A 20855-nucleotide genomic window follows, 5' to 3' on the forward strand; every position below is an offset into this window, starting at 1 on the left:
CATATTAATATGTCTTTAATTTATAACTATTTTGTCTATTAAATCATATTTTTAAAAGTTTTTTAGATTTAAACTTATTTCATATTTTTAATGTATTATTTTTCAGATCTATTTTTTTTGATAGAGTAGACTTCATTTGAAATCTACTTAAAACTTACGGCTGGTAGACTTCAAATGAAGTCTACTAGCCTTGAATTTTAAGCAAATTTCATTAGAAGTTTACTCAAATATGATTTTAATTTTTATCTTATTTTTTAAAATTTTATTTTATTTTGCAGGTATTCTCTTCCAATATTTTCAAATCATCTTCCCAAAAATGTAAGCTTTCCATATATTCATTATAAGATATTTTGTGTTTATAATGAACTAAATTTATAGATTCATACATTATCTTTTTGCTTTGTTACAAGGATGACAAAAAACCATTTTTGAAATATTTTCCAGAACAAAGTATTTTCAAATTTTCTAAATGCACACTTTTAAATATGAAAATTTTCCATTAGTGTAGACTTCAACTAAAGTCTACTAAACAATAACTTTACGTAGACTTAATAAAAAGTCTACTAAAATATGATTTTATTTTTTATCTTATGTTTTTCTCATAACTCTATCTTATTTGGCAGGTACTTTTTCCAAGACTTTATTTGAAGCATCAAGATTATGAAAAATCAAACATACTCAAGAATACTTTTTAATATATTGCTCTGTAATAACTTTCATAATAAAATATTAATTTTTAAATAATTTTTTAATGCATAATCTATAAACATTGTATTCATTTTTAGTTGTTTTCACTTGTATGATATTATTAATTTTTTGTTAGATATCAATTTTTTCACAAGATCTAACCAACCAAACAAGTAAAACCACCATAAGCTAAAATAATAACTAACACACATGTGAGAAGAAGAAAATCTATACAAAATTTTCCCAAAAATTTTCAAGAATAATACTAATCAAAACAATTTGCAATAAGTATCAAGTGTATAATTATAACACATTAAATTGTGAAATTCATCCAAGACCATTAAAATTTTACTAACATACACTGTAAAATAATTAAATCATGAAAAAATATGATGAATAATACACAAATACACTTTTAATAGAATTTACGACGTAGACTTCAACTGCAGTCTACATTTGTAGATTTACAAAAACGTCTACACTTATTATTTAACATATAGTCAATCCAAATTTTTTTAGTGTATTGGCGCAGGCTTGATACACAAAGGCGTACAAAGTGTGTCTTAGATAACTCGATCAAGTTCCGTACTTGTCGATTATTCGTGACAGGCATAAGAGGAGTATATTCCTATTCGGAGTCATTTGTTTTAAATGATGTTTGGTAAGGAATAGGTTAGCACCATCTTCTCAATTTTGTTGTCCAGATCATAATCTTCTTGTGTCATTTCAAGAAGTTTACCATGTGTACAGCCATCATGCACAAGGAACATTCTTCAACCTTTCCGATTCTTCATCTTTTTCGAATATTTTGTCACCCAAAATGTCTTTGGCCCATACTTCACACTCGCTCTAAGTTTCCAACCACATCCTTGAACACGACACTTAGCCACATACAGAGTTTTTGTTGTCTTATATGCTGAAAATGTAAAATTATATTCCACAGTCACCGACTTCAGCTTTGAAACAAGCTCAGCCTTACTAGCAAAACTATAAACGAAGACTTAGAAATACGTCTACAATTATTAGCTAACAACATTGTCAAATCAAATGAATTATACCTTCATAATTATAAAAAAAAAATTATTTTCAAAATCACTCAAACCCATTAGGATTAACTAACACACACTGTCAAACAAAAAAACTAGAAAAAATTTAATGAATAATACACAAATTCACATTTTTATAGATTTTTCTATGAAGACTTAATATTTAGTCTCTGAAGATGTTGACGTTCTTTTCAGTTTACAGACGTAGACTGTCAAATAGGTCTACTCTTTGGGTTGGTTTTTGCAATTGACCATTTTACGGGTTGCTTTCTATAGTTGAATAAAAGTTGTAATTTTGTACATGTAGACTTTCATTTCAGTCTACAATTTAAAAAGGTTACTTTTTGCAATTGACCAGAATTCATCCAAGATTTGACTTTCAGAACTAGACTTCATATGCAGTCTACATGTTTGAATTTTTTTGAAAGAGGTTAGTTTTGCAATTGACCAAGTTTGACTTCAAATCAGTAGATTAAAATGAACGTCTACGGGTGTGTAGACTTCTTGTGAAGTCTACTCTCAAATCCGACGGGTTGGTTTTGCATTTGACCAAAATAAAAAAGTAGACTTTATACGCAGTCTACATTTTTTTTTTAAGATAAGAAGACTGCATATGAAGTCTACAATTTAATAAATTTTTGATTGCTTTTTAAACTTTTTGGTCAAACACAAAACTAACCTATTCCACGAAGTCAAAGTTTTGGTCAAATGCAAAACTGACCTTTTATAGACTTTGTTGGCAGTCTACATTTTGTAGACTTCCGTTGAAGTCTATTTTGAAAAGTCAAAAGTTCGGTCAAATGAAAAACTAACCTCTTTTAGGTAGACGTCTTAGTAAGTCTACCGAAAGTTTTATTTTTGTTGTCAAAGGTAAAGACGGAGACTACTGGGGAAGTCTGCGTTAGAAAAAAAATTTGTCTGCTCAATTGCAAAACTAACCCGTGCGTTGACAAATAGACTGCATCGTAAGTCTCCACGGAGGCGTAGACATACAAAACAGTCTACCGTCGCGACACAGATCTGAAAAAGAACGAAAACCATGTAAATAGTTACATTTTTCATGTGTAAAGCTTGTTTCCAACCTTTTCAACCGTCCAAACTCCAAATATGAGCAAAAAGAAGCATCTTTAACGATTCACTAATGAAGAAACTCGAAAATATGAAGTTTGTGATTATGAAAATGATAGTTATGAGAGTTTTTTAGATGGAAATGTAGAGGAGATGAGAGAAAATGAAGTTTTTTGGGTTATAATGAGAAAAAAAGTGGTTGAAAATTGAATTCTAGAGCTTTAGAGCTCAAAAATGGTGGTTCATGGTGGTTGGAAAAATTGATGATGATGGCATTTTTGTAAATAAGAAGAAATGGTTAGGGTGTATTTGATTTTTTGTTAATTTCGAAATTAATAAAAAAATAAATAAAAATGGCAATTTTGTGAATAATTCAAAAACATAAGGATAGTATGGAAATTTTATTGATGAATAGTATGGACAAAAAAAAAAGGGTTGGTTTTGGATTTGACTTGAAAATATGGGTTGGTTTTGAAAAACACCCCTAATTTATTGTGTATACTTGAAGACACTTATGTTAACCACCAGACATTTAACTTAACAAAATCGAGCTAACTTACTTACATACCGCTAATCGTTTCTACAAATGGTTACATAAAAGTTTATCCATGGCTAAACTTTGAATTCTTTGCATTAGATATATCCATATCATTAAAACATGTTAACTTACTTACATACCGCTAATATTTTCTACAAACGGTTATAAGAAGTTTAACGATCTAAAAACTTAGTAACCCCTGGCTAAATTTTATGTTAACCGTTTTACAACAACTCGTAGACATTTAGAAAATAAATCCCAAGCACTAATGGTGACTCCAATCAACACCCGCCCCTGGGTGTTGCTGCCTTCCGATGATATTTCCCCAACCTTTGACTTCACTACGTTTTTTCCACTTCTCTGCATGCCAAAGTTAGCTTCAACGACGATGGACCAGTTGTCTACATCTACCCGAAGTTTATGTTCTCCATGGTTGGACCACCACCACAAGGCAGACCTGCACGTTTTAAGCATGGTGCGTCACCTGAAGCGATCACATCCAGAGGAAGGCCATGGTCTTGATTGCTAGACACATGCACCTAACCATAAAACACGGATGTATTCTCATTCGACAATAACCTTCACATAACGGTTGGAAGCATACACACTATGAATTTGATCACAGTTTATATCATGTCTAAGCAATTTATTTTCATTCCAATAAACTAATACTTAGCCGGATATCAGGTTTAGGAAAAAAAAAAAAATAAAGTGGTTTATTTATGGCTAACTTTTCTACTAACCGTTAATTGCTTCCGACGTTGAACCATTTTGTGCTCTCTCTATGCCAACTTCCATCATCTCATTGTCCTTATAAAGTTGTATTATCTCAATACCCGGCACACCACCACTGCCTGCCGGAGGATGTAGTTCTATGTCTGCAAATCCCATCTCAAGCACAACAAGGTGGAGCACTAGGATGTCTTGTTCCCCAAATATTTCTTTCACCACTTTCTCTAAACATATTGTCTTCATCGTTGGATCAAAAGAATGACCAGAGTAAACTCCGAACTCAGGAGAGAACTCTGAATCATCTTGTTGAAGTATGTTGGTTCAAAATCAAGCTGGTGGACTAGATTTTGTATGATTTTGTTTAGATTCATAGGAAAAAAAATAGGAGAAAAAAGATGGATAAAGAAGACGACGACAACAAAGGAAGAGAAATGAAAATTTTGTTTAATTTTAAAATCTAACATATCTAATAATATCTAAACAAAATCTATACAATATTTTCTACTGACATTATATAATACCTATCAGAAAATCAATATTCTAAACAGTATAGCTCTTGGCGATAAAATGGTCAAGTTAACCTCTTTTCCAATACTGTTTGGACCAAAATTTTACTGTCGAAGCAGATTGTTAATATACAAGTTCTTTTTGTATTATTAGCCAATCGACTCTTCAAAAAAAAAACCATGTGTTGTATTTTAAAATAAACTAGAGCTTGATCCGCGCACCCGCGCGGATGTTAGTTTTTTATAAATGAATATTTATTTGTATAAGTGATAATATATATTTTAAAATTTACCCGTTTAATTTTTTTTTTAATATGACATTTCTAAACACAATAGTTTTATAGTTTGTATTGAGTAGTTTTATTTTATCATGTAAATCCTAAATTATATCATCTATTTATTTAGAATATGACGTGTAAAGTCACACAAATGTATTTTTATTTTTTATGGATCAAAATTTTATGATTATATATAATAAAATTGTTGTATAAACTGTTTTTGTGGATCACAATTTTATGACTATATATAATAAAATTGTTGTATACTATTTATTATGTATATGTGGAATTAGTAAAATAATTACCGTATAATGTATGTAATTACGAAATGTATATATGAAATTAATTATTTTCAAACACACATATCCTACTATATAAAAGGTACTATTTTAGGAGCTTCTAAGGGGTGCCACATAGACAGAAATATTTCCCACCAATCAATATGCCATGTCACTACAGGCTGAGTCTCAAACCAATTTGAAGTTCCGGCCCAACCTTGCCCCATTCCGGCCCAACCTTATACATGTGGAGAATATTTCTAAAAACTAAAATACCACGGACGGTCCAACTCTAAATTTAAAAAAAAGTTTCCAATTATCTAAATATCTAGAGAACACTCAGCCTCCCCCTAATCACCAAAATAGGTTGCTTATGTCCATTTGAATGAAGACGTCCATTACGCTCTTTCTATACGAAATAGATAACTGCTTGAAAGATGAACTTGTGTTGTGTTTTGACGGTTAATAGAAAGTAAAATGAGAAGAAATTATTCAATAGAAATTGCATAGATTTTTTTTGAATAACTGATAAAATATTATTGAGTATATTATTTTATATCAAGTAAAATATATTGAAACCCTTCCTTTTGTGCTAAACACATCTTAAATGAGATGATATAATTATCAATGAACAGAAAATTTGAAATGCGTTATTTTACATTTTTGGGAACATCATTTTTTTTCCGTAGATATTCCCTACATATTAAAAGAGAAACATTACAACTTTTGAACCATGACACATGTCATCACGAAAATCAAGCTTAGAAAAATAAGTTGGTTCATCTAAACATATTTATACTGTTCATTAACCCTAATCATATAATTAATTATTAATATAAAAATAGTATTCATTATTTCCTTGAATAGAACATACGGAATTATAATATATATGATAATTAATGATTTTAAATAATAAAGATTTGATAATATTTTGTCTCATGTGGCACCCATAGAATTACTTCATTCCTAGGAAGGTTGACAAAATCTTTTATTTGCAACACTCTGAATGTGGTAAATATATGAGATATACTTTAAAAAATATGCAAAAAAAAAATATCTAATGTTTCAGTTGTTAACTTCTCAAATAAATAAAGTTAATATCTATAATTCTCTTATATTTGTATCTATAATCTGTTTATATAACGATTTATGTATTTCTAAATTGTATTGTTTTCCATCAAATTATAATAGTTTTTTAAATAGGCAAATAAGAATAATACACAGAAGATCAAATTACCTTTTAATTTAATAAAATGAAATAATTCATTTTACAATTTTTTGTATCTTAAAAGAAAATTCATATGTTCTAAATTTATATTATATGTTAATTTTAAAGCAAAAGGGTAATTTTAAAACTAAAATTTAAAATGTACATTGTAAATGATTCGAGTAATCATTATATTAAGCATACTCATTTTTATTTATAAAATCATACGCTTCTAATACACCGAATAAGAAAATATAGCTACATATTTTAGTTCAAAATAAGCTTTGTTAAAATTAAATCGATATCAATACTAACTCATTAGAAAGTTAACATCAACCAAGTAAAAACAACTATTATAGAAACAAATCAGAAACACATATATCCATTACCTTTGTAAAGCTATGTCAAGTTTTTTAACTTTTAATCATTCTTTTGAATATGTGATAGCTGATATAACCTTTTAATTGTTATGTATCCTCATTATTTTAAAAATAGTTTCTACATATAAAAATATACTGGAGTATACAACTAAAAACTATTAAACGAAAAAAACAGTAAGAGCACTGATTAATTTCATAAAAATCTACAAATACCAACCAAAAAACTAAGTTCTACTAACTCAATGAATTCTACCAAAGATTACATGTTATGGAAACCAATTAAAAAAAATCACTAATAGAAACTACAAATATGCTACCGAAAGAAATATAATAGTTAAGAGTACTAATCATTCTGTTCAAAAAATTAAGTTAGTTAAAATTCATATGATAACTTCTTTTATCTACACATTACTAAAATATTAAACATTATATATAAACAGTTTTTATAGAAATATTTCAAATCAATATGGTCTATCATTAACAACTCTCAATTAGAAAATATTAATATTTTAAGAAAAGTTAAAGTGCATAATAAAAATAAGCCAAAACAATAAAACGATAAAAATCACTATGGCTACACTAAATGACAAATATGACATACAAATATACACTTAAACTTTATATTATTTCAATATATATAAATGAACAACTTTGAATTAAATAATGGAACAGTACATCTGTTACACTTTTAAAATATACTATTACTAATGTGATGTTTTTAGAAAACATAATATATGAAAACAATGTCACAATTTTTAAAGATTGTTGTAAATAGAAACTAATAACAAAGAAAAGTAGAAAACTAAAAAAATTCTTAATTAAAACATCACTCTTACGTAACTTTTTATTATTATTTATCAACTTAAAAATAATTTTAATATTAAATTATAATAGTTTCTACCTCTAATCAATTGAAACACCAAAATTTTAAAATATAATCAATATTTCCAAAAAAAATATTGAAACATTATCCGCGCGTAGCGCGGACCAGAACCTAGTGTATAATAAAAAAGGAAAAGACAAAGAATATTAAAAGTTAGTTTATTAATTATTGTTGCCATGATTTTTTAGTTAGAATTTGATTTTGGAAATACATTAATTGAAGAAAAAAGACAAAAATCCTAAAAATTAGGTTAATTAATAACTTCAGTGGTATGCCATTGTAAATATAGTGGAAAACTAAGGGATAATATAATTTTGTACTCTTCTTTTAATAGATTAGATAAATACTAAATGGTTTATGAGGAATTTACATAAGAAGAGAAGACACTTCCTAAGAGGGCATATAAGAAAATATTAGAAGAGTTTGTGGGGTAGATCAGATTTACCCCGAATTGGAAACGGGAGCGGGGATCTTTGGAGAAGAGAGGTTAGGATTCAAGGGTTTGTAGTTTTGGGTTCATTCGTGTTTCTTGTCCCCTCTGTTCGTTCGATTGCTAGGGGAAATAAAAAAGAGGAAGAGGTTTTGTGATTTAGGTTTTTTGGAGAAGAGAGGTTAGGATTCAAGGGTTTGTAGTTTTGGGTTCATTCGTGTTTCTTGTCCCCTCTGTTCGTTCGATTGCTAGGGGAAATAAAAAAGAGGAAGAGGTTTTGTGATTTAGGTTTTTTTTTTTTTTAGTGTGGGTCTGATTCCTAAGGTGAACAAAAGATGGCAATAGCGCGAACTGGAGTTTACGTTGATGATTACCTCGAGTGTAAGATCCCAAATTTCTTCTCTCCAATCCTCTATTTTTCTGATTCGTTTCGATTTAGGGCTTCAATTTTCTTTTCTTTTTTTTTTCCCGTAGATGCCAGCACTTTCCCTGCGGAGCTTCAGAGATTGCTAAATACAGTTCGCGAACTGGACGAGAGATCTCAATGTAAAGATCGATAAACCCTTAGTGTGTTTGTTTTCGTGAATTGCTGATTGTCTGTGGTTTTGAAGCGCTCATAAACCAGACGAGGCAGCAAACCAAGTATTGCTTAGGGCTTGCCTCACAAAGTTCCAAGAAGGGCAGTGGCAATAATAATCATTACAACACTGGACTTGATGATGACGAAACCGTTGAAAAAATGCGTAAAGAGATTGAGTCCAGCCAGGAAAATGCGTTGAGTTTGTGTACGGAGAAGGTCTTATTGGCCCGGCAAGCCTATGATCTTGTAAGCTCCATAATTTCCCTGCAATTATGATTTATTATTGTCTCTTACAAGAATTCTATCATGTATTCGAATCAGAATTTCGAAAATGGTGGACGTTTGGATTTTAACTCCTGTTGGATGTTTCAGCCAATTTTTAATTGCGGTGCTGACTATTATGCTTATTCCGGTTGCAGATTGACAGTCACTTAAAACGACTTGATGAAGATCTCAATAATTTTGCTGAAGATTTGAAGCAAGGTATGTCATGTCTAATTACTGTCTTCTCAAGGATAATCGGTTAGAACTATGTCTTTTCATGTTAGAATGGCTACAGGCTCAATTTATTCCTAGTTTGTGACTCAATCTGAGCTGGATTGATTGAGAATTGTCGGTTGGTAATAACCAAATGAATTGAGGAGTTAGGCCAAGTGTTGGAATCTGTGTTCATCTTGTTTTAAAGGGTCACCTTTACATACGTGTTTGGGCTCTTTACTTTATTGCCGTCTCTTGTAAACTTCTTCTGGATCATCGTCAAGGCACTGCAATTTGTTTTAAGCTATGGGGACACTTAAACCCTTAAATCATAAATAAAGCCTTATTTTTATGCCTCGTCCAGTGAATATGAAAGAAGTAGCTAAACCTGTTCATTGTCGGGGTCCTCTTTATTTCTAATATGATATTTTTCTATCAGAGGGGAAGATTCCAACAGACGAGCCCTCTGTTCTTCCTCCACTACCTATAGTTCCTAAGCAGGAAAAGCGCAAGTCTTTTTATGGCACACCTCAGCCTAAGAAGATTGATTACAGAGATAGAGAGTGGGATCGTGACAGGGACTTCGAGCTCATGCCTCCTCCAGGAAGCCATCGGAAAGACTTCACCCCTATTGATGAGCAGCCAATCGATCCAAACGAACCGACCTACTGTGTCTGCCATCAGGTCCTGAATATATATATATATAAATTCTGCAAGATGCTTTTGGTTGTGGTCTTTAAATAACGCTTGTTATTTTTTTTTTCTTTTGTTCAGGTGTCCTTTGGGGACATGATTGCCTGTGACAATGAGAATGTGAGTCTCCTCTGTTACCATCTTATTTTCCACTTCATGTTTAGTTATTACAAAACCATGTGATCGTTTTTCCCTTTCCATAGTGTCAAGGAGGTGAATGGTTTCACTATACATGCGTTGGTCTTACCCCCGAAACCAGATTCAAAGGGAAATGGTATTGCCCTACCTGCAGGCTCCTCCCACAGTCACATTAGTATCATTCCTACTTGTGACAAGGTAGCACTTTTGTCGTAACCCCTTAGTTTTTTCTTTTGTCTAATATGGAGATCTGCATTGCGTCTCGTAGGTGGCAATGACATCTTCTTTGGTACCTTCTCTTCTAGAAGAATCTCCATTTTTATTGCAATCATGTCATGTTTTATACAACCTCGGATTAATCCTAATTTTGCAAATACTAAATGCTACTCTCTGTCATTTCCTGTTACAATGAATTAGACTTTGGAGACAAATCGAGAGGTAATATTTGAAGAATATAATGTCGAGCAAAAGAACAATTCAACAAGTTTAAAATTCTTCTTCTTCATCAGCATACATACATGACTCAATATATCTGGCAGTCTAAATAATGCCAAGAAAAATTGCCTCTGATTGTCCCTAACTACAACATCTGCTTACATACGCAACGACAATCATCAAAATGTGGTTACAAGCCCTATGCCTACTACTTCTGCGAGATCGTTTCATACAGGCAGGAGCGTCAGGGCCACATCGTTCCAATCTTGGCCACATCGTTCCAATCTTGGTCACAACGTTCAGACACGGTTTCTCTGGTTTTCTCCGTTCAAAACCAATGTACTCTTTAAGAAACATCTTCTTTGTTTGACCAAAAAAAAAAGTAACATTCGAAGTTGCAGAGTTCAGAATTTTTTTGTAACTGGCAAATTAGCACGTAGAGTCCCCAAGGAAGTGCCAAAGGGCTGCCGAGCTGAAAAGTAGAAAAATCGAAGGGAAAATAAATAGCATATTTGAACATACCACTCAGTCCAAGCATCACACATGTCAAATATATCAAAAGATGGCGGGGACATTTAACACTCTTAGTCCAAGAATTACATAGGTTGACAAACCAAATGTAATCAGTGCATGTTTCCCAAACCAAGAAACATGATACGCATTTTGAAAAAGCAATTATACAAGGCAACATTAGGCTTCTAGTTCTAAAATAGAATATACACCGTTCCATATATAAGATAGGTACCTGCGCTCTTCCTCCATCCAAACATCCAACAGGAAGCATATATAAAAGCCGTTGTTGTTAAACCACACCTAAATATAGAAACTTCAAAGTGAGGGATTTTTTTCACAATTGATTAATAGGGCATGAGTCAAGGCATTAGACGCTACCACCCAGCAATAAGAAGCGGCTGGATAGAAACTGTTGCAGCATGCAAAGCTCTGCAATCAATAGAAACGGATGTTGGAGTCAAGAAACTTTCGTCTAGGTTGAAAAGTCGCTAGCTGTGGAAAGCTTACGCATATCCGAGAGTTGCTCTACCGATGAGTCCAAGAAGTAAGATACCTTGGTATAACATGCTCGGAACCTGCACCAGATCGCTAGCTGCATCAGCATCTGTAGATAGGAACAACATCAAACATGGACACTGAGAGTGCAGCTCCAACAAATGGACAAGGTAGCGAAATGTGGGAGAATTGACGTGCACTGTACAACTCAAGTAAACAGCGCAACTAGATTAGCCAATAGTCTTGTTACTCAAAACAATTCACTTTTAACTGAACAAGTATGCATTTAAAGCTGCTTGGAACCTGAAGGAGTTGCAGCAGGACATGATCACCTGTGTGATTGCACCAAAGCTGCCCAGTGTGATGTTTTGAATGAGGTAAGGAATGCAAAGCTTTATTTTCTTTGGAACTGCAGCAAAAAGAAATGGCCTAATTCTTGCAAAAATAAGAAAACCAGATATAGTACTGTTGATAAGAATAAGAAACAAACATAACCGACATTAGTGTTGAAAATATATAGAACCTGAAACTTACACAAAACAAAAGAATTCCCAAGACAATGTTTAATCGTAATTTACTAAGTACCAAAGGTATGCTCAAATTGAATGGTAGATTATTTGAAAATCGTCTTACTAAAGATAAAAGAAGCGATTACAATTAGAAGAGACGATCAGACTTTATAGATTGAGTCAAATCGGCAAGAACAAACTGAAGTATAGACCCTGGTTAATGCCAAGCTGCGTGTGTTTCAAATGAATCTCTCTCGTCACTATGCCTTCTCCTTATACACTCGGCGTCTTTACCCTTTTCTATCTTAGTCGGTGTAACCCTAGCCGACTATCGTCAATTGGACCGAGTTGATCAATTAATTTGGTAGGCCTTATCTGAGGGATGTAATCAATCTCCAACTTTAAGTTTCCCCAGTTCACATGTGAGCGGCACAAACGATCTCAATGAATTTGTAGGAATTGAGTCCTAAAAATAAAGAACTCGACAACGTCTTCCCAGTTAAATGAACTTAATCAACATCTTTCACAGTCTGGTATACTGAAGGCTCCATGGTTCAACACAGTACCAAACCAAGCTAATTTGGTTTGATTGAAATCAATTTAGTACAAACCGAGCAACAATTTTCTCCAGGATGTGGAATCGTTGCTCCTAGAAAGGCGGGAATTGTACCACCGTTTTTAGGGTATATAGACCTAATGATGATCCCGTTTTGGAAATCACTCCATTTCACTATAAATAGAGGATCTCGTCCTCATTACTTCACTTCTCTCCGCGTTTAAAAGGTACTCTTTCTCAAACTCTCCTTTATATTTTTATTTTCCGATCTGCCACCATAGGTTGTTTGATTCCTCCGATTTGCTTCTTGTTCTTCATTTGTTCCTCACTTAAAATATCGTCGATCCATAAATGGTTGGGAAAAGGGAAGGAAATAGTTATTTTCTCAAGGCCAGATCGAGATCTGTATGGCGGTTCTACTCTGGTAAATATTCAGGCGAGCTCATAAGGATGCTCCGAGAGATACTGCTAAACTGGATTTTGATAAACTCCAAGTGGTTTATCATGCTGAGGAAGTATTTCTAACTGATGGGGACAGTCAACACTTTGATCATGATGCTCTTGCCGAGGAAAAATACCAAAGAAAGACATGAAAGTCCTGTTGGAGGTGGGCTTCGCACCTCTATCAATGCCCGGCCTGATTTTAATAGAATCATTTTCAAGTTAAAAGCTAACAAATAAAGAAGGCCCAGTCCGCCAAAAACTGGAAGGAGACAAAAAGAAATTTCTATAAACTTGCACAATTAGTTTTTTTTTTTATAAAGCTGATTTATTATGACATTACATTTATAAGAAATATTACATAGACGATTCGACAACCGACAATACTATCTGCCTTATGGAGATCTACGCCTAACTATATCATATGAGCCGTCTTATGAAGATCTATTTCTGACCAGATTTACTTGCACCGTGTTGAAGATTCCTTGTAAACCCTCTGTGCGGGACTTGAAACCTGAATTTCCTGTTATCTGCATGAAATTGCATAGTCTGGGGTTTGAACCCCGGACCTATGTGTAGAAGTCTTTAAACCTTAACCATTAGGTTACAACGCTTACACATCCACAATTAGTTTTATGGAAGATTATTTTATAAAACTTTTTTGTTTTGTCTTAAGAAAGGTTTTCCATAAAAATTACCAGAAGTTAGTTTCACTGATAATTGTTTCAAAATGCTGTCTTTTTCGTAAAAATCTTCCAAAACAATGTTTTTTCTGGAAAGTTCTTATTTGGACAGTAATCTCTTTATTTTTTTTCCGGGAAGAAATATACAGAGATTGTTCTATGTATCTTTGTTCAAGTTGGCACGGCGTACGCAAAATTGTTTCGTAGAAACCTGTTTAGTTTTGTTTTATGAAAGATGTTCTCTAAAAAATTCTAAAGTTTGTTTTACGAAAGTTTGTCTTGTAAAATAATGTTTAGTTCTTTTTGTTTTCTCATTAAATTTTTGGGAGGAATATTTTTATGAATAATTCTTCATTGATCAGAAATTAGTTTATTAACTTTCCAGGAAGACGTATACGAGATTTATTCCAATTCTGATGAATCGTTGTTTACGTCCACCCCATGTATGCGGAATTTTTATCTCAATGTTTTGGCTCATTCTCATAAACGATACATTTTGAGTGATTTTAGGCGGTTATATCACTAAGATGGATTTTCATCCCAACGACTTGAATCAAACGCTCAGATACTCCTGCCCGAAAAAAAGAGCTGGGATACTCCTACCCAAAACTGACCGGATTTGGAAATTAATAGATCTTTATTTAAATACAAAAATTTAGTAAAAGACAACGAAACCAAGAGAAACTTAGATGATTACAACTTTACCTATGGACTATCCAGAACCGACCCAAAACATTCAGATACCCACTTCCAGAAATTGAATTCCCCTCGAATCTCTCTCCCCCTTACAGAGTCTCTTCACTGTTTCTTCGCACAAGTCTCGCTCTCCACAAGTCTGAAAACCCTACTCAATCGTGAATCCTCAATCGACAATCAAAACCCAAATCATGTTGAATCGAGACGATCCGAAGGCAAAAGAAGACGGCTCGAGTAGTGTAGGAGGAGATGACACCGCTATGGTTACATTCTCCGGAGATGAAGCAAACCGAAGGACCATCGACAAATCTGTCGCCCCGGGAACCGACCAAAGTCCCCGAGATGCAGATGAAAGCGAAGAAAATGCAAGTGGGAAAGGGGAAGAGGAGGAATCAAGTAAGAAAGATGAAGGGGAGGAATCAAGAGAAGTAGACGAAGGAGAAAAAGAGAAGGAAGTCGGAGACGAAGGAGAAAAAGTGAAGGAAGCCGGAGAAGAAGAGAATGAGCCCAAAGAAGGGGAAGAGGAAATGGAGCCCCGAAGAAACGACGAAGAAGCTGATGAAAGGGCGATCCAATTGGTACGACAACATGAAACTGAGTCGCATGCAGCGGTAAGTATTCAAATTGAAAACTTTTCGAGTAGATGATTTGAAAGATTAGATAAGTGTGGAAAACTAAGTGGAATTTGAAGTTAGTGTAGTTTTGAGAAACAAAGTGAAACTTGTAATGGTTGAACTGCAACAATATATATGTACGAACTTTGTGAAACCAAGAAAAACTTCAAGTGAGTGATTGCTGAACTAAGTCCAAGTCTGTGAAACTATATGTTGATTGTTGTAAGATGTCGTACGTGATCCGGTTTTCACTTGAGTGCAGTTTGTAGATGACGAAGAAGAAGGCATGCAACCGCTGAAGTTTCACTTTCCTCCGAGCCAGTATCAAAAGTCTTTAAAGCTTTCAGGAAAATGTTACATTGACACGGCGATAAGTAATATACAAACGATCCTGAAAGAGAAGGAGGTGGAATGGTTCATAGAGCACCCACAGTTCCAACATTTCTTCCATATTAAAAACCGAAAGCAGAAGTGGATGGGAATGTGGGTTCTCGTTTTGCGATCAGCTTGTTCCGCCAAGAAGTATGAGTTATGGTTTGTCATTAATGGCGTCCCAATCCGATACTCTCTCAGAGAATTAGGACTCATTTCTGGACTATACTGCCTTGAGTATCCCCCCAACCATGAGAGGTTGGGTGGTACAACATTCATGAACAAGTATTTTGGAGGGAAAAAGGTAACATACGCTGCCCTGGAAGAGAAGATGTTGACAATGAAATCAAAGCCATCTGAGGATCGTAAGAAGATGTCCGCTATGTACTTCTTAGCCATCATCCTCGTTGGTGGCCGAAAGAGTGGTGAGAGAGCATCACCTGTGGACAGTTTCTTCGTGACTATTGTTGATGACCTAGATGCGTGTGTAACGTTCCCTTGGGACGGTATGCATTCGAACATAACTTGAAGGATGTCTTTAGCTTCTTGGAGAAATGCAACGGGGTTGCACCGACGAGTTGGGTTTTTACAAGCTTTCCTATCCCTTTGGAGGTATTCTTAAGCTCTCTTCTACTTAGTTGTGTTATTGTTTAATTGATGTTAATGTCTTTTTGTTGTGTGTTCGTAGTTGTTGGCCTTTGAGGCAATTCTAAGCTTGAGGAACCATTTCCGAGAAAATGTGAGTGGTGCACGCAGTGGTTGCCCGCGGGTGTGCAAGATGCAGTACAAACGCAAAAGTGGAACCAAGGAATTCAGTCTGAATGTTGTGAACGATAAACTTAGTAATAATGCAAAGATAATTGATGTTTTATGTGTACTCGAATTAGAATCTCGTCGACTTAAGGAGAAGGGACTTATGAGACTTATGAAAACTTGGTGAAACTAAGGAAATTATTGTTTTATGTGTTTTTGCCACAGGATATTGAGAGTATCTTGATAGCAACAGCAGCTGAGAAGGAACTTCTGAAAACCATAGGGATGGACAAGGAAAGTTGTTGGGCCGATGATGCCGATGATGTAGCAGTTGATTGTTGGACGAAGAAAATACGGAAAGGAAAGAAACAAGTTTTCTTTGAAGAGCAGTTCGACATCGATATTGAGGCTTGTACAGCTAAGATTGAAGGTCCCACCAATGCTATCAGAGGACCATCGAATAATGCAGAATCTGGTCAAGCTCATGCAAATTCGGTAGAGGCTACTGGAGCTAAGGCTTTAAAAACGATGGAAGGTCGGCTTCTGAATGCAGTCCGAGATGCAGTCCGAGATGCTATGAAGGAAGTGAACAAAAAAGTCACTTCATTGTCTAACCAGCTAAATCTTGTAGAAGAGGAAGTGAAAAGGCTTAGGTTGAGTGGTAGTGACAATCCGTCGGACCAAGATGATGGTAATGACAAGAAGGAGTCGGAGGAAGAGGATGGTGGTGATAAGGAGTCGGAGACTGATGATGGTTGTGATAAGGAGTCGGCGAGAGATGATGGTGGTGATAAGGAGTCGGAGAGAGATGATGGTGATGGTGATGGTGATGGTGATGGTATTGGTGATGTTGACATGGATGATGATGATACAGAGATGTATGCACATGCTGACGAGGTCGAGAGAAATTTAAAGGATAAGGCATAGACTGAGAAGGCAAGGACTATAAAGACGAAGAAAAAGAGGTCGATAAAAGATGATGGAAACGAAGCAGTTCCATTGAAAAAGGCAAAGGTTTGCGAAAATGTGAGGAGTCCCATTAATACAAGAAGCATGGCAGCGGAGGAGGCAGAAGAGAAGAGGACCACAGGTCCAAAGAAGCAGAAGAAGCAGAAGACGAAGGAGGCAGCTAAGAAGGCACCAGCTAAGAAGACACTAGCTGAGAAGGAGGCAGCTAAGAAGGCACCAGCTGAGAAGGAGGCAGCTAAGAAGGCACCAGCTGAGAAGGCACCAGCTGAGGAGGACACAGCCCAGAAGAATCAGAAGAAGCAGAAGAAATCGAAGACGGAGGTAGTTAAGAAGACGGAGTGAAATCCGTATGTGTTAGTTTTAATGTGGTTGAACTCTATTCGGTTTGTATGACTTTGAATTCCAGTATGACTTTCTTGTTGTTGTTGAAGACTTATGGTATTTAAGACTTATGTTATCTATAACTTCGTAAATCTAACGTAATTCTTAAATCGTGAATGAGAGAGAGTAGGGGTAACTTTAGCAAGTTTCACTTTCAACTTAGTCTAACTTCGTAAATCTAACGTAATTCTTAAATCGTGAATGAGAGAGAGTAGGGGAAACTTTAGTAAGTTTCACTTTTAACTTAGTATAACTTCGTAAATCTAACGTAATTCTTAAATCGTGAATGAGAGAGAGTAGGGGAAACTTTAGTAAGTTTCACTTTTAACTTAGTCTAACTTCGTAAATCTAACGTAATTCTTAAATCGTGAATGAGAGAGAGTAGGGGAAACTTTAGTAAGTTTCACTTTCAACTTAGTCTAACTTCGTAAATCTAACGTAATTCTTAAATCGCGAATGAGAGATAGTAGGGGAAACTTTAGTAAATTTCACTTTCAACTTAGTCTAACTTCGTGAATCTAACGTAATTCTTAAATCGTGAATGAGAGAGAGTACGGGAAACTTTAGTAAGTTTCACATTCAACTTAGTCTAACGTCGTGAACATAAATACATAAGATAGAGATTGGATAAAAGAGGAACATAATCCGAATCTCACATCATCCGAAAGCTAACAGAATTTCAAACAAACAACAACAACAACATATAGTAGACTAATGTCATGGACCGGCCGCATCTCATGGAGTGGTGGGATTCAGACGGAAAAGATTATACTTCAGTTCAGAAATCTCTGCAGCCATCGCATCCACACGCTTGCTTAACCTTTCAACCTCTTCCTGGACTCCGAAGACCCATGGTTGACGGAAAAGGAAGCCATCATTCTACACGTAAAACGGGAAAGTATCAAAAACTGCACATAAAACCCGAAAGTATCCATAAATTACGAGTACCTCAAAATTTTTGCAAGTGAAGTATTTTCTCCCCGGTAAAGTATCAAAATCGGTTGGATACTTCGGGTCCCGAGACACCTCATTGATGATTGTCCGCCCCCCCCCCCCCCCCCCCCCCACACGGGCATCTGGTCGAAATCCCACAATGGGCATCCGCCACGAAGCCAAGCATGTTGATGTCTCTCTTCTAAGCATTCATCTGCCTATACTCCTCGTCTGGATGATTCATGATTCTGAGTTATCGAGAAATCTAGGAGTTTTTTAATCTAGAGAGAGATTGAATAGTAGAGAGAGAGATTCGTACGAGATAATGGAGGAAACAGAAAAACAATGGGTTTAATACACATCTACATCGACTCACCATCGATTTTGGGGAAAGTCAAAATTCGAAAAAAATGGGTGGGAAAATTTGTAAAGGATTTTCGTGCTTCGAGTTTCACTTAGTTTGTAGCTATACAAAAACCTTTAAAGCTTTACTTTTCTGTTTTTTGCGTTTTTTTTGTTTTACTGTACTTAGATGATTAATTTTATGGTTATACCAGCTATATTCTATTTTCTATCAACGTGTGAGATGTGCTAATGTAGAAGAAAAATTGATTTGGTGAAATATGTAACTTTTCTAATCCCACGAGGTAGTGTATACAAAAAACACACCTAATAATGATGTATTCCCTTTCCAATTGATAGAAAATGTGATCCAGATTATAAAAATTTTTACTCCACGTGATCCGGATTTCAGAATATATATGATGAGTAAGTTACGTCATCTTCCTGAAACATGAATAAGTTATGTAATCGCAATTGTAATCTAAATCATCAATTACTCCAAATCAACAATAACATAACACAAGTTTAACCATGTTGTATAAACATCATTCGCAATAACTTTAATCAGGTTTCACAAAGTTTTACATTCATTTAACGCATGTTTTCACAAAGTTTTCAAAGATTTAACTCACAATCAACTCCTCTTCCCCATCAGTTTTCCTTGATTTCCCTGTGTTCCTTAAGTGCCTTGTGATCCTTGAGTCCCTTGTGTTCCTTGAGTTCTTTGTGTTCCTTGAGTCCCTTGTGTTCCTTGAGTCCCTTGTGATCCTTGAGTCCCTTGTGTTCCTTGAGTTCCTTGTGTTCCTTGAGTCCCTTGTATTCCTTGAGTCCTTTGAGTCCCTTGAGTCCCTTGTGTTCCTTGTGATCCTTCTATTCCTTGAGTTCCCTGCGAGCAGTTGAAATAGCTAGCCAATTTCCTATTCGGGATATACTTATTACGACGGGGACAGGGCCGACTTTCTCCTGCCAAAGGAAATCTTTTTTCCTGATGTCTTCCCTTTCTTTTCTCGTACTCTGGAGGTAAGGGACACTTATCCGCGACTTTTTTAGGAACCATCCAATCAGACATATGAGGGACTGGATATACAGTCCTTCTATACGCCAAAGCCCACACTGTAATGAAGTAATAATGCGAGATGAAATCATACATGTCACTCCACTCTATTGGTTTATCATGCCTCAAACACTTAATGACAACGCCTATTGCATGTCTACATGGATATTTATCTATATCAAACTTCCTGCAACTGCACGTTTTCTTGTGCAAATCCACCAAATAAGTCTTCCCGTCTGCTCCAATAACACTGTATTCAAGCTGAAATGTGTTTAGCGGAGTTACTTTTACTCTTGAACCTTTCGGTACTCTGTCATGGATTTTGTTCTCCACTAAAGGCACCAATTTTCGAGACGACGGTCCGGCTGCTGCATCCTTCCTATGTCTGTTGAACCACTCAACCATTTTGTCAATAACTGTATCAAGCATAGGCAATAAAGACTGCGCCTTTTCAAATAGCGCATTCAAAGACTCCGCACAATTAGAGGTGTCTATGTTGTACCTTGCACCGGGGAAATGACACTTCGCCCACTTTTTGACATCGACACTTTTATCAAGATACCTAGCACACGATGGATACATCTCCCTAAAATCTTCATACTGCTTTTCAAACTCAGCCTCTAAATAAAGACATGTAATTTTTCTGAATTGTACTGCTACCTCGTCCCTGCCTTGTCTGACATGAACTTTCACATTGTGCGATAGATGCCAGATACAATACCCATGTTTAGACATCAGATATACTTCAGCAATAGCTTTTATCAAACTTTCATTTCTGTCTGAAACAAACACCAATTCCGTCGAATCCGGTATAACAGTTTTTAGCGTCGTAAAAAACCAATTCCAACTTTCTTTTTTCTCCCCATCAACGACAGCAAATACTATTGGATAATGGTGAAAGTTTGGATCCTGAGCCGTGGCAATAACTAAACAACCACCTTCAACAGTCTTCAGGAAAGTTGCATCCACAGTGATGACTTTCCTCATGTATTCAAACCCTTCAATGGAGGCTCCCAACGCGACAAATAGGTATTTTTGTGTTCATCCAGTAACAAACTTATTTTGGTATCCGGGTTCACCTTCTCTAACATATACAAATAAGAAGGCAATATTTTGTATCCTTTCTCGGGATCATCACGCAAATCCGCAACAGCTTGATTTTTTCCTCTCAAACATGTCGTATATGAC

At 35.1% G+C, this 20855-nt stretch overlaps 3 protein-coding genes across 3 annotated transcripts; 1 reads left to right on the forward strand and 2 right to left on the reverse strand.

The window, feature by feature from the left end:
• The first annotated feature begins 7982 nt into the window (after positions 1 to 7982).
• Positions 7983 to 10376, forward strand: LOC106416432 (PHD finger protein ING2). Its single transcript, XM_013857307.3, has 8 exons — positions 7983 to 8414; positions 8508 to 8579; positions 8645 to 8859; positions 9033 to 9096; positions 9530 to 9774; positions 9865 to 9903; positions 9987 to 10119; positions 10190 to 10376. The coding sequence occupies exons 1-7, from the start codon at positions 8369 to 8371 to the stop codon at positions 10095 to 10097; spliced, it is 792 nt and encodes a 263-aa protein (XP_013712761.1). The 5' UTR covers positions 7983 to 8368; the 3' UTR covers positions 10098 to 10119; positions 10190 to 10376.
• Positions 10377 to 10397: 21 nt separating this feature from the next.
• LOC106416433 (probable zinc metalloprotease EGY1, chloroplastic) lies at positions 10398 to 11497 on the reverse strand. The gene is made up of 4 exons (XM_048777325.1): positions 11377 to 11497; positions 11248 to 11298; positions 11102 to 11169; positions 10398 to 10828 (listed from the first exon to the last, which is right to left on the reverse strand). The coding sequence occupies exons 1-4, from the start codon at positions 11490 to 11492 to the stop codon at positions 10761 to 10763; spliced, it is 303 nt and encodes a 100-aa protein (XP_048633282.1). The 5' UTR covers positions 11493 to 11497; the 3' UTR covers positions 10398 to 10760.
• A 7795-nt stretch (positions 11498 to 19292) lies between these two features.
• Positions 19293 to 20654, reverse strand: LOC106417048. The gene has a single exon (XM_013857912.1). It carries the CDS (start codon positions 20652 to 20654, stop codon positions 19293 to 19295), a length of 1362 nt encoding a protein of 453 aa, XP_013713366.1.
• Between the last annotated feature and the right edge of the window lie 201 nt (positions 20655 to 20855).

Source organism: Brassica napus, chromosome A4, assembly GCF_020379485.1.
Source record: "Brassica napus cultivar Da-Ae chromosome A4, Da-Ae, whole genome shotgun sequence".
NCBI classification, from domain to species: Eukaryota; Viridiplantae; Streptophyta; class Magnoliopsida; order Brassicales; family Brassicaceae; genus Brassica; species Brassica napus.

What these genes read in the sequence shown, in the direction of transcription:
- LOC106416432 (XM_013857307.3), top strand. Translation starts at nt 8,369, where the DNA reads ATGGCAATAGCGCGAACTGGAGTTTACGTTGATGATTACCTCGAGT. An exon ending in CCCGGCAAGCCTATGATCTT is followed by an intron (nt 8,860 to 9,032) that starts GTAAGCTCCATA and finishes TTCCGGTTGCAG; the next exon opens with ATTGACAGTCACTTAAAACG. An exon ending in TTGCCTGTGACAATGAGAAT is followed by an intron (nt 9,904 to 9,986) that starts GTGAGTCTCCTC and finishes CCCTTTCCATAG; the next exon opens with TGTCAAGGAGGTGAATGGTT.
- LOC106416433 (XM_048777325.1), bottom strand. Translation starts at nt 11,492, where the DNA reads ATGTTGTTCCTATCTACAGATGCTGATGCAGCTAGCGATCTGGTGCAG. An exon ending in AGAGCAACTCTCGGATATGC is followed by an intron (nt 11,299 to 11,376) that starts GTAAGCTTTCCA and finishes TATTGATTGCAG; the next exon opens with AGCTTTGCATGCTGCAACAG. An exon ending in CCGCTTCTTATTGCTGGGTG is followed by an intron (nt 11,170 to 11,247) that starts GTAGCGTCTAAT and finishes TTCTATATTTAG; the next exon opens with GTGTGGTTTAACAACAACGG.
- LOC106417048 (XM_013857912.1), bottom strand. Translation starts at nt 20,654, where the DNA reads ATGAGGAAAGTCATCACTGTGGATGCAACTTTCCTGAAGACTGTTGAA.